General features: G+C 27.1%; 1 protein-coding gene across 1 annotated transcript; it reads left to right on the forward strand.

Annotated features, from left to right (window-relative positions):
• Positions 1–9,655: 9,655 nt before the first annotated feature.
• LOC109800842 (mitogen-activated protein kinase kinase kinase 20) lies at positions 9,656–11,028 on the forward strand. The gene has a single exon (XM_020361744.3). It carries the CDS (start codon positions 9,702–9,704, stop codon positions 10,743–10,745), a length of 1,044 nt encoding a protein of 347 aa, XP_020217333.1. The 5' UTR covers positions 9,656–9,701; the 3' UTR covers positions 10,746–11,028.
• Positions 11,029–15,293: the final 4,265 nt, after the last annotated feature.

Below are 15,293 nucleotides of genomic sequence, written 5' to 3' on the forward strand. Positions count from 1 at the left end.
TCTGATGATTGCAGTTACTGGACAAGTATTTTAAATACTGTACCAGCAACTTTCTCAACATTTATCAATTCACCCAAATTGTTTGACACCACGACGAGTCCCCATAAATGCCACATCTACCCTCCTTATGGTATGTAGGTTTAAGAAATAAAAGGGGGATCGCACCTCCAATTATTCGGCGTTTGCACTGTGCAGTGCAGGTGCACTTTTCTTACGTACGATTATGATTTTGTAAATCTCAAATATTTTACAACATTGTCATATTGAAAGGTTTGAAATACTCTTTTTAACATATTCTTTATTATTTGTAAATATACTCTAAAAGGAACAATTCTTGCAATCTTACGTAGGATAAGAACCTCGTTAAATCAATGCCAAAGCTAGGCAATTGTTTGCTGGGATGATCTTGACCGTGCTTATTTTTATCTTATGCACCAGAAATAAGTAATAACATTAAGCTTTACATTACAATCAGCATGTATCAGCCACCAACAAACTTAGTCCCACGATTTCAGCCCATCAGCACAAGGCTTTGGATCACCGAACCCATCCCATAGCCACAATACCAAGCCTGTCCAATAAATTTGGTCCGTTTGTTTGGTTTTACTTTTCTTATTGATCTATGATTATGGGCCTAGCTCATTTTGGTTCTTCTTCGTTCCTTCAGAAATCTGATTCCTTTTTCTTTTCTTTCTGATGTTCGTCACTGGTCCCACTATTGTACAAAAAATATCAAATCTAGCTCAAAACAAAATGTTACAATAACAAATTCTTAGTTTAATCACATTCAATGTGTTTTTTTTATATTGATGAATACAATCAAACAAAGAAAATTACATGAAATATAAATCAATTTCACACACAATAAAATTTGAAGGACTCATCCATTTAACAAACATCAAATTAAATTTGGTTCTCCACTTGGCTAACCCATGAACAACATTGCTCTCCCTATGAATACTTTTGTAATATACTTGTCAATCATATTGTGGATACTTATGAAGGATAAAGATAACAGTTACACAATTCGACTTACAAAGAATCACATTCAATTTTAGTATTAGATTATTTAAAATCTAATAAAATTAATTTTTTAAGTTAGCATTGTTTAGCCTCATTTTTTATTATTACTCTCTTTATATCATACTAAGTGTAGAAAAAACAAATCTATTTAAATTTGTCAATATTATATTGATTACTTTTTTATTTATATTTCTAATATTATTCTTTTATAAAAAAAATTTAATTTATAAAATTAATATTCTGTTTAATCTATTTATTAATTCATGTAAAAAAAATTAAGACCAAAATTCTTATGAAAAGTTAAGAATATCTTTTATCTATCATTTTTCTTGTGAAATTAAATTATAAAATTCAATCTTTACAAATCATTAATTTTATGCTTATTTATTTATTTGTTTGTAATTGTTGTTAACAGTAAATTAACTAATAATTCCTTTGATTTGAGTGACGTAGTCATACATCTTTCAAAATAGAAAAAGTGTTACCACTTGAAACAAGTTCAAAAAATCAATGTGTTTCATCAATTATCACACGGAGTGATTAAAAAAAATGGGGTTAAAAATAAATTAAATTAACTAATATTTTTAATTAATGTAATATATATATATATTATTTTTATATTCAAGTTTATAGGAAGTATCATTTTAAAATTCTCTTTAATTTTAAAAATTTAGGTTACTCGCATACATGTAAGCGTATCAGTATTTCACAATGAACACTGAATTTAAGTACCAAAAAGTTGTAACATTCACAACTAATATCTTGAATTTTAACTAAAGTCAACAAAAGCAGGTATTGTTTAATGTACCTTAAATTTGAGTTAACTATAACAAATACCATAAAGTTGTGTTTGAAAATTTGAAACAGTTTGTCTATCTAAGAAAAGATGCATACATTAATTACAAGTTATGTAATGAATATGATATAAATTACTGATAGATTATTAAACCTACTATATCTGTTACATATTGCATGATATTCATTTTCTACAATAAATTTAAAAAAATGACATACCACCATACAAATAAGTTCAAATATTGATATTTTGAGACCTAATTTCATTTCTCTTCATCTTAATTCTTTTAGACATTGGTAGCACAGATTGAACCCAAATGAAAAAGACAAAGGGGATAAATGTCTATATTAAAAAATATATGTGATTTATATTTTAATATACTTTAACTTAAAATATAAATTTTCATGAAAACATCACAATAATCTCTTATTTATTTTTATAAATAGTATATAAACGTCTGAATTGAAAAATATAATTCAAGTTTTATTTTGCTTCAAAATATTTCTTTAGTATTCTTAGGTCAAACAAAAAATGGATATATTTTTCTTTATAATAACAAAATGAAAGTATAATAAGAAAACAAATGTACAAAGACTCACAATTCATATCACTCCTCTTTTCAGTGATACTTTATATCATTATTAAAAAAATGAAGAAAAAAAAAGGAATATATAGTTTTAAAACCTGACTAATTTTCCATATTATTAAATCATGTTTAAATGGCATGGAAAAAGGGGTGACGTGCCGAAGCCGAATTCAATGAACGTGTGCTAAACAAAATGAAGTGGGGTCCCAATAAGAATCCATCTAGCCCATAAAATTGGAATGATTTGAGATACTGCAGCCGAAAACTAAGTGAACCAAAATTGCTTTCGGCATCCTAAATTCCCATTGATTGACATTTGGTGCGTTGTCAATATTAACTGAACAATAGTACAATACCTTTACAACAAATGTTTAAGCCAAATAAATAACGAAATAAAATATTTGATGAATAATTTATTAAAAATATTCTACTGGAACATTGCCAACTGAATAGGTGTTTTCCTCGTTTGAGTTGCAGCACAATAATCGGTTGTCTATCACTTGAAGATGACAAATTACAAGTCAGAATTAGATTTTATGGCTGCTAACTTGGTCTATGCTAATAACATCCAACCAGGGCCAAGTGAAGAGCTTTCAGCCAAATTTAGGAATTGAGTGAAAATTATTGGTTTGAGAATGAAAAGAAAAGCAACAAGCAAGATTCAATAAACAATGGACTTTATAATATTTGTTATTTGTTGACCATTAAAATAATTTATTTATATATATATATATATATATATATGATAAATTTAAGTTTTTTAATTTACAATAAAAAGTTAATCATATTTAATTATATGTTATGTAGAAATTCATTAAAAATTATATCATAATAATTTCTTATATTACTACATTTAACGATCTAACTGCTCATAATGAAAAATATATATAAATAATTATAACTATCTATAATTAATATATGAACAATTCTCATATATACATGCAATAATATATACAGAAGTATAAGAATAAAATCTACTGAAATATCATTAATGTTTTTCAATTAAAACTACATCATGTTTTATACACACGCATGCACGTACATACACCCACACATATAATAATAATAATAATCCCACTTAAAATATGAACATCTTAATTGTCAACCAAACAATAACTACTAACAAAAAACTACAAAGTCATGGTAGCACAAACAATATCACGATCATCATAACTCTAACTAGAGCTCTTTCTCTAGTTATTTATGACTTATTCCTATACTAAGTATAATTATCACAATCTGACTATAATAAAATATGTAAGATAACCAAGTACTTGGAAAAATAATCATAAAACAAGTACAAAAATAAATGCATTAATACTACCAATATTATCATATAAATCACACAACAACAAAATTTATTTTTCAATTACTCAATAAGAGTTTTCTAAATTTTAAAGTTTCTCAATAGTAAACAACAAATCACCACAACATACATTTAAATAAAATTTACAATTATTAACAAAATGTAGAATATCACATATGCAGTCCTAAATTACTTAATAACTTTTACTTTATCTAGAGATGGGTATGATTTGAAAGGGAAAAGAGGGAATGTTTTGAAGGAAAAAAAAAATGAGTGAGAGAGAAAATGAGTGAAAAATGATTTAAAGAAAAATAGATTAAAAATAAAATAAAATTTATAGCTATTTAGTAGGTGAAATTAAGTAAAAATAGAGTAAAAAAATAAAATTTTTAAATTATATTTAATTTGACTAAATAATTATATGAAAATAAATTATTCAAACAATTATATATATATATATATATATATATGAGTAGTGTAATTTGTTATGCTAGAGAGAGTTTTAAAAAAAACATCATTATTATATATAATATGTAACAAATTAAATATATAAATTATTTATAATATTATATTTTTAAATTATATTTTAAAATATATTAATAGATTTTAAATATATTATTATATTTTATTTATTATTATTATTATTTTATATTTCATATTTTAAATTAATTATTTAATAAATAAATATAAGTAGCATATATTGTATATATATATAATATAATAATTATGTAATCAATTACATATATTTATATTAAATTATTTATTTAAAATATTTGTTTTATTAAAATAATAATTAATTAATTGTTTTGTTTAAAATAATATAAGTAGTCATATATAATTTTAAGTTATATATTTATATCTTTCCTAGACATTAAAATAGAAATAGAAAGAAATTTGCATTCACGTGATAGGGATTGACTATTAAGCGAAGGCAGGTTCTGGTCGCACACCGTCGGCTCCAAACTAAAAGTGATTCTCTGTATCTGACCTCACGTGTCACTCAGTCTTCTCTTCTTCAAATAATCAAATCCCAATTACGCAGTCTACGCATTTTCCATTCAAGTGTGAACATTGAACAACGACCTTTCTAACGCTGTTGCTAACCAATATTTTTCTACCTCAAACATGCACATGATTTCAAATTTCCATTTGAACTCAACTACTCAGACCATCCTGCAAATAATCATGACCCACTCTTCAATTAGTCGTGACTCGTGAGCAATGACCACATGTTTTTCATTTTTAAATACCACTATTGTTATAATTCTAAAAATATAACAATATGCAGAGTGACCAAGTTCTCTTCTAGATAAACTATAAACAGTGTGAGAAAATAGGAATATGAAAACAAATATAAACGATTCTTTTTCTAAGAAAAGTCATTACCACAAAAGTAAGGTTTTTAATCATCAAAGAAATAAGAATTAAGAAAGACCGAAATATAGCGAAGAAAGTCACTTTCAATAATTAAAAGAAAAGATACAAATAACATAAAGAGATTAAAAAAAATTGAATCATAATTATCCAAGGTAAGGGTTTTTAATTCCTCATCATTTATATATCTCATGTTCAAAATTCTTATGGTTAGTGTAATTTTTGCATTGGTAAATATTAAAAGGGTTTAATGATTATGTTATTTTTGTAAAAGATTTCATACTTCAACAAGTTAATTAAAAATTTATAGTTTGGTGTGTATTTTTAGAGTGATTAACTATTATTAAGTCATAAATTTATTATATGTAATTTATGATAGAATGAAAATTTATATATATATATAAAGAGTTATAATAACACCGGTGTAATTTTTATTGAGTATTATACCGCTCAATAATTTTATACTAAATATGAATTTTGTAAATGCAACCATTAAATTGAAAGTTCATAACACTTTATATGTTTATATCAAATTTTGTTAAAATTGAACAATAACTTGAAGGTAATCAAAGTATTTATATTTTAGTATATTTAAAATATATATATTACGTCAATTTTATTTTATAAAAATAAAGTATCAAATTATCTTGAATTAATATAAAATTTTGTATATACAATCCAGAAGTAAATAACTTTCAATCTAACAATTGGGTTTACAAAACTCATATTTAATATAAAGTTATTAAGTAGTGTAATACTTAATAAAAGTTACACATGTTATTATAATCCTCATATATATATATATAATATATATATATATATATACTTTTGCTCATATTACAAATTTATAACTATAAATTTTATACTTAATTACAATTTATTTTCTTAATTGGAAGTCAATTATTTCATCTATAATTATAAGGTGTTCCTATTCATTAGAGGAGGTAAAACGAGTTACGATCCATGAATCAGTTTGTTGGTTCATAAAAATTTAGCAAGTTATATTAGGTACTTTAATTCATTAATCTGTCTGTCTCGTTTTGTCTAACTCGTCAGTTTGTTGAGTCAACTGACATGCTTGAGGTTTCAACCCCTTTTATTTATTTATTTATTATTTTTAATATAAATTTAATTAAGTCACTTCAGATTTATTTTGTATATAATTTATGATTTATTATGTAACAAATTTATTGTGTATTTAATTTATTGTATTATATATAATTGGAGATTTTTTTTATATTATTTAGATACATTGATTTAAACAAGTCATTTAGATATTAAGAAAAAAAAACATGTTAAAAGAGTAATTCAAAATAAATATATAATATTTTTTTTTAAAGATCAGCAAATTGACTTATTAACTTGTCCTTAGACGCTAATCAAAGTTTACTACTCATTTTCTTCATGGACCAACTTGGCTCAACTCGTTTTTTGTTAGCCAATAATAAGTCAGACTTAAATATATCGAATTTGCCCATTTTATCACCTTACTTTTTACATGTTTTGTAATCTAGAGGCTTATTAGGGAAAAAAAAACTTCTCAACTACATTTTATGCAAAAACCAAGCATTAACTTCTTTAAAATGTGATTTTCTCTTTCATTAATTTCATTTTTTTTCTCATATTTTTTGTAAAATATATATGAAAAAAATTATGCAAACAGTTTCTAATTAATTAGTTGGATCTATTTATGTAAATTAATGTACATTTGTAAAAATAACGTGCTCAAGAATAATATTTCTCCGTAGAGTTCACATAAAACAAATTTTGAGATTTTTTTTTATACTTTAAATGAGAAAATTATGTTAGTTCTGTTGTCGACATACATAGTTTTTTTTTTTCTATCTCAAAAGATATTTCCCATTTATCACAAATACACAATGTAAAGTACAGTTCATGAGCATGCAGTGCCGAAAAGTGGGCATGTCTCGAAATGACTGCCTCCTGATTCCTACGTTCCTATTCCTATTTCGGTATTTCCTAATCAAATGAATGTGTTTTTCGTGCAGATTGCGGCACGCACAAAGCAAAACTTCTGTTTCTGTATGACTCACTATCTTTAAGAATAAAATAAACAAAAGGGGTTAAGTATGTTATTGTATTTTGAAAATTTTCAAATTCAATCTGAGTTCTTTAAATAAATTTATTCTATTTTTAAAGTATTATAGACCTTGGTTAAAAAATATTAAATATAAATATTTTGGTCCACACAACTTTTTTTTTAAAGATAAATAGATTATGTACTAATAGTGTAAAATTATTTTTATACATCATTTAATTACAAATTATTATATATATGATAAATTTGGCAATTTCTTCCAATAAATTACTAAAAGTCATATCAACTATTAGGTTGAGAGGTTTAGATCATTGGTACATAATCATTAAAAATACTTTCATGCCAAACAAAATAGAGAGTATAATTAATAAAATTCTTATTAAATAAATGTTTTTTAATATATAATTATCTAATATTTTAACTTGTACAATATATAAAATATATATTTTTTATTTAATAGTAAATAAATATTTTAAATACATAAATTATATTAAAATTTAAATTTATAATAAACATATTTTTATCATATAATGATATAAATTATATTTTAAAATTATGTTAAATGGCTTATATTTTAATTCAAGATTAATTTTAACTATTGATAATTTTTAAAATTATCAAAATATAATTTAAAATAACAAAAATGATATATTAAAATAGATAAAAGATTAAAAAATTTAAAAACACTCTCATTAAAAAATGATATCTTAAAATACTATCATTGAAGAGTGATCTCTACAAATACTTTATTCAAGAAAATTTTTGTTGTTTTTATATATTTGGAGAGATAGATATTCATGATAAGTAACAAAGTCTTGATAATTTTATATTTATTATGAATTTTAATTATAATATTCTCTAAAAATTTGAAATTTAATTTTAAAAAGAAATATGAAAAGGCTGAATCCAATAAAATAAAAGATTGAGATAAATTATCCGTCTTTAATTTAATCTTGAATTTTATTTACAAAAGAACGCGAAAGTATTCTCTTCATTTAAAAAAATATTAATAAGAAATATATGATCTTGAAAGGGAGGATTAAATGTCTAGGGATCCTGAATCAATCAATCAATATTCAATATACAATTACACATAAGTTGTTGTAAATGTACAATACAGTTGGTTATTCTGTTGCCATATGATATAATGGATATAAAAAATAGATATTTTTTATCATATAAAATATATTTTAAAATTGTGTTAAATGGTTTATATTTTAATATAAGATTACTTTTAATTATTGATCATTTTTAAAATTATTAAAATTAAATTTAAAATAACAAAAATGATATATTAAAATAGATAAGAAGTTAATTTTTTTTTAAAAAAAAACACTCTCATTAAAAAATAATATCTTAAAATATTATCATTGAAGAGTGATCTCTAAAAATACTTCATTCAAGAAAATTCTTGTTGTTTTTATATTTATGGAGAGATATATATTCATGATAAGTAATTTATATAGAGTATTGATCATTTATTATAAATTTTAATTATAATATTCTCTAGAAAAATAGAGATTTAATTTTAAAAAGAAAGATGGAAAGACTGAATCCAATAAAATAAGAGATTGAGATAAATTATCCGTCTTTAATTTAATCTTGAATTTTATTTACAAAAGAACGAGATCAAGTATTCTCTTCATTTTAAAAAATATACTATAAGAAATATATGATCTTGAAAGGAAGGATTAAATATGTAGGGATCAATCACTAGGGCTAGCTTAGTGGTTGAGTGGAGAAAGGTTGGAGTAGTAAGAAACATGAGGACCTAGGTTCAATCCTCATTGCAATCATCTATGTAATCTTTCCAATCTTTATAAAAAAAAAAGTGTAAGAATCCTCGATCAATATACAATACACAATTACATATAAGTTGCTGTAAATGTACAATTTCGTTGCAATATGATATAAAATATAATGGATATAAAAAAAATACAATATACAATCATATAAATAACTGTATATAAGTATATCTTATCCAATATTTGCAAAAGGCAGTCAAATTATTTACGTAGAGTTATTCAAAATTAATAAAATCTTAATTTCAAGAGTTTATAAAAAAATTTAAAGATTTTGTTTTAAATTAAAGATATGAATATAATATACTCGTATATATTTTATTTTTAACAGTGATAATTCATCTTTCCATTTATTAGTCTTCAAAAACAAGATGAGTTCAAACGTTGAAGGAGAGGCGTTTGAATTAAGAACAGATATTGAAAGAAGATAATATCTAGGGGTGATAAAAGGCAGCGCAGTCAATTGATAAGTTAGTTAGTGATAATATAATATAGATATACATCTATTTCCATAATAAAAAGGCAAGTATGAGTATGAGAATTGAGAAGCTTCGCAAGTGAAACAAGAAAAGAAACACGTTGAGGACAGGTGTAAGCGTATCCAGGGTAACGCGCCTTCGCGGAAAATATCCTTAATTATCACGTGCTTCCAAAATCGGTAAGCGCCAATTCCAGTGCTTGAATTATCCACACCGCACTTTTCATTCTTTATAAGAGACACCACTCTTCTCGTCTCATCCTTCTTCAACACAACCATGAATTGGATTCGCGGTGACTCGCTCGGAACTGGAAGCTTCGCCACCGTCAACAAGCTCGTACCCACACACACTTCCGCTCACTTTTTTCCTTCTCCCACCGCCGTCAAATCCTCCGACCTTCACACCGCCGCTTCCCTCAAGAACGAGAAGGAGATTCTCGATCGCATTCGCCACTCCCCTTACATCATCAAATGCTACGGCCACGATTCTACCATCGAAAACGGCCAGGAGTTTTACAACGTCTTTCTCGAACACGCCGCCGGCGGTTCCCTCGCCGATCAGCTCAAAAAACACGGCGGGACCCTCCCGGAGAGTTACGTTCGGCGCTGCACCAGGTCTGTCGTGGAAGCTCTCAGGCACATTCACGCCGAAGGTTTTGTTCACTGCGACGTGAAGCTGCAGAACATTCTCGTGTTCGACGATGACGAGGTTAAAGTCGCGGACTTTGGGCTGGCGAAGGAGAAGGGGAGAAAAGAGGGGAAGTGGGAGTGTCGTGGGACGCCGCTGTTCATGTCGCCGGAAGCGGTGAACGAGAACGAGTACGAGTCGGCGGCGGATATTTGGGCCTTGGGCTGCGCCGTGGTGGAGATGGTGACGGGAAAGCCCGCTTGGGAAGTTCGAAGCGGGGTGAATATTTGGGCTTTGTTGATACGGATTGGGGTTGGAGAGGAGTTGCCGAAGATTCCAGAAGAGTTGTCGGAAGAGGGGAAGGATTTTTTAAGGAAGTGTTTCGTTAAGGATCCTAATACGAGGTGGAGTGCTGAGATGCTTTTGGAACATCCTTTTATTAACGATCACTGTGTTTCTTTTAAGAAAGTCAATGGGTCGTTGCCGTCGCCGTCGCCGAGGACCCACTTTGATTTCCCTGACTGGGCTTCCACCGTGACGTCTTCGCTTCCTTCCTCCCCGGACTCCGGCGAGTGGTGTCAGGGGGAATTCAGTTTGTCGTGTTCGCCGGCGAGTCGTCTCCGGCGGTTGGGCACTGATGAATTGGTTCCGATGGGTTGGTCGGGATCGGATGACTGGATTGACGTAAGGTGAAGTTGATGAGATCGTACGGATGACATTCCATGACGTTTGTTGATTCTTGTCTTTAATTAGATGTGAATTATTAGGAATAGGATGACAGGAGGACTACTTGCCGCCACCCTTGGCCAAGTGTACAGAGATTCGTTTTGTTCATATTAAAATTTTGATCAGTTTATAAGGTTTTCAGTTTTATTTTGGGTATTTATATTCGAATGCCCTCTATTTTATATATCTTATCAACACTCATTCTTTTCTATGTCTCTCTTCTTATTATACGTATAGCTTTTTCTTTCAATGGGTGTCATTGGGTCAATAGTTTTTTTTTTATCTTCTCCCATATTTTCTTTAATTGGTTTTCCCTTGAAAAAATAACTTCCGTTCACTAGTCGGGTACTTTTACAAAGTAATACTTCTTATTCTAATTAATATTTTAACAAGTCTAATGTAAAAATGTTATAATTTGTCATGATTATAACATTTACAAAATATATCTATAATAATGAAACTATCTCATATTAAAGGATTTATACTCAAAATACATTATATACATACTATAATGTATATAAACATAAACAACTAAAAATAACTTTACAGAGCTATAACTTTCATAAAGATTACAACAACTAAAAAAAGTCATAATTTGAGTATTAAACCTTGTTTTTAGGTGATTTTAAAGTCATTAAAAAGATAACATTTCAATACTACAACTTTCATGAAAACGTCAACAATTAATTTGATTGAGGTAATCACCACTGTGACAATTTCATCATGTTTGTGAGAGATCTTGCTCTATTATTACTTATGTTTTTCAACTTAAGGTTACAAGGATCACAATCGTGAATGGTGAGTCACGCCCATGATCGACTCTATTATCACATTTACTATATTTTTCAACCTTAGACAATACCAATCACATGACCATCGAGTCATGCCCATGGCGATCCCTAAACATGGAATTATGAGCATAAAAACCCTCAACAACGTCTCCAAAGATTTTCAAACCACCCCAAACTCATATGTAAGCTCCAAAATCAAATCAAAACCATTAAACTCACATGCATCCCATCAATATGATTCTAAACGACATATACATGAAAATTAATTCAAATGCAACATACATGCCTTTAATAATGAAAGATCAATAACTTTGGATTTTTGGGTTCACCTTTCCTAGAAACCCAAATTCACAACATAGAATTTATGTAAATTCAAAAATCAACCAAAAAAATAAATTTTATTTTCAAATTACAAGTAAGTGAACAATTCCAAAAATTGTATACAAAAAAACTTTTTATTTTATCAAAACGATTAAGTGTTAAAAGTTGACATTTTTCTAAGGTGAACGCATGTTGAAGGATGAGTAAATAGTAGAAAGTTTACAAGTTTTGAAATATATATGAAGTACAAACCTGATTTTGCCTAGGATTTTGAGTCAACTTTATGCATAATGATTTGTTTATTTTTTATTTAAACACTTTTTATGAATTGACTTTACGTGTGATGATCGATTTATTTATAATTTACACATTTTTTTTTGTTGATTTTATGTGTGATGATTGATTTTATTATTCACTCACATTTTTTTGAGTTGACTTTATGTGTGATGGTCAATTTATTTTAGACTTACACGTCTTTTTAAAGTTAAGTTAATACATAATAATTGTTTTATTTTTGATGTATATGTCTTTTTTAAGTCAACTTCATATGTAAATTGTAATAGTTAATTTTGTTCCTAACTTGCACTTTTTTAAAGTCAACTTTATGCTTGATGATTAGTTTATTTATGACTTACATGTCTTTTTTGAATTATTATTTTTTGTTAATTGAGATTGTTTGTGCATGAACATGAAGTATTTCAAAAAATAGTAATTAATATCTTAATTTATTATATAACTAACTATTTAAGTATAACAATAAAGTGAAAATTATAAATTTAATTGAGTAGTATAAAAATTATAATTTTATTGTAACCAATGATTAACTATTTTTATAATTCAAATAAATTCACTGACATGATATTTATAACTAATTTAAATTGCAAAAAACAGGAAAAAAAAATCGATGCAAATTCTCGTTTGAAAAAATAATGACGGTTAAAATACATTTCATGGTAAAAATAACTAACATGTGATACAACGTATGATTATAATCATTTAAAAAGAACACAAATGGAAGTGGTGATGGATAAAGTTTTTCATTTATGTTAAAGTTAACGGTGCAGAGTTAACGGAAAGATCAAAACAATAAGAACGTATTTTTTTAGGACTAAAATTAGGTAACAATAAAAATATAAAAAAAACATAAAAACTAAAATATAAATAAGATCAATTCAAATACTAAAAACATATCTAATCATTAAAAATTATTAGCATAAGTAATTTGTTATTTATAATTTTTAATTATTGATCGATGTATGATTTTTAACTTAGATATAGAGTGACGAATAAATGTATTATTTTATTTCAATAAAGTCTAATATTATGGTAGGAGATATATCTCTTTATCAAATAAAAAACAATATATTTAACCTAAAAAGTTAATAATAAGTATTTTTTTAAGATCTAAAATTTAAGTTTTGTAGCTTATCCCCTTGCCGGGCCTAGATGAACAGGTTTGTTATTGGGCTTTGTTTAAAAAATTCAAGCGCAGTTGGATCAGGCATTCGCCCTTCCCATCCTTTACGAAATTCAGAAATTGCCTTTTTTCCCTCTTCTTGTTTTGCCCCTTCCAAATATAAAACTAATCAATGCCACTTGTGAAACAAAATCACATGTTATCGTTACTCTTTTATCCTTGTTTCCCAAATTGAAAAAAAAAAAAAAGTTTTTATAAATAATTAAAATTCACCAGATATGTAATTGTATTTTCTTGCTGCGAGTAGGATAACCCTATGCACATTTCAAATATAAATTAGGAGTCTTTTCGGTGGGTGCTTAACTTATTTGGCTCCACTATTATTATTTTCTTTTTATTTAATTTTTTTTCTTCGCCTCATTGTTTATTTTATTTTAGTTTCTTAAAGTTAAAAGATTATCCTTTAATCTCTTAAAGTCATCAATTTGGATTAACTCAATCCAACTGGATTATTCCATGTCAATGCATTTTCGAACTAAATTGAATTAGGATAATTTTATGATGGGTTGAAATACTTTAGCCTAGTCCGGTCTTTAGTGGGTTGGAGTAAGTTCTTCCATAAATCACTCATTTTTAAAATATAAAAATAAAAAGGCAAAATATTTTTCTTTATATAACAAGTTAATATTTTTTTAATCATTATTAACTAAAATAATAGGTTGTCCCCTGTAGTATAAATATTGTAATATATGACGTATAATAGTACAAATAAAGTAAAGTGTATCAATGAACAAGTATTAGAAGAAAAAACAAAATTTAATATGCATAGAATAATAATCTTAAAATGAAAATCAACAACATTGTAATATTAATTTGTATCATTTATAATTTTTTTATTATACATAAATATATTAAACTCACAAGTTGATAAATTATTTATTATAAATTTATATCACGACTCGACAGGTTACTACACATACTATTAAATAATTATTGTGTAGCGGGAGACTAAGCAACATTTATCAAAATAAGAGTTTATAATACAGTTAGTAACTAATATATTGTACATGAAAGTCATATACAAAATATAGTACTAAAAGTCAAACAAACCTAAATGTCGGTCGATATATATACAAAACTCGACCATATAGGAGTAGCCAACTTTCCTATTGAAGGGTTTCAACATGACTTTTAAAGCACTGCAACATATATTCACACAATGGGATGTTATGTTCAAAAACATTTTGAACTCTCTTATAGTTTTATGTATCATAGCTAAGACATGTATCTAACCCACATATTAATAGCTCGTCAGCTTAACAACTTTATTGACTTTCAACATTCAACTTATTAGTTTTAACAACATATAACATATACAATGTTCAACTTTCAACTTTACAACATATTAACTTAACAACATAAACATCGAACATCTTTTCAACTTTTACAACTTTGACTGTATAACATCAGATATCAACTAAAGACAACATAAAACAACAACTCACCACTTCACAACATGTTCAACTTACTACATCATCATAAATCAGTTGCCAAACAACTTGAACAATCAACATTACATCATATAACTCATTCATCACCAATCAATTATAAAACAACATTAAATAACTACTTTATATTATACAACTTGTGCTCTGTGCCACTCACTAGGCACCCGACATCACTAAAGTAGGGGGTTCCTTATCTCACACCACACCCGACGTCTCACCATTTGCGCCCAACGTGGTTGAGGTAAAGAGTGTCCCTCAGTCTCGCGCCTAATGTGGAAACATCCACACCCGACTCTAATCAAGCACAAAACTTTCTACCTGACTCACACTCGGTGCCACTCCACCAGCGATCAACATGAACCCAGACAAAGACCAACTTCTCATCTCACATTCGACGTTGCTTAACCCACGCCCGACATAATTCTAACTCGAGAAAAGTCTCTCTCCTCACACTCGACACCACCAATCATAGCCCAAC

Source organism: Cajanus cajan, chromosome 11 (genome assembly GCF_000230855.2).
Source record: "Cajanus cajan strain Asha chromosome 11, NIPB_CcT2T_4, whole genome shotgun sequence".
NCBI lineage: Eukaryota > Viridiplantae > Streptophyta > Magnoliopsida > Fabales > Fabaceae > Cajanus > Cajanus cajan.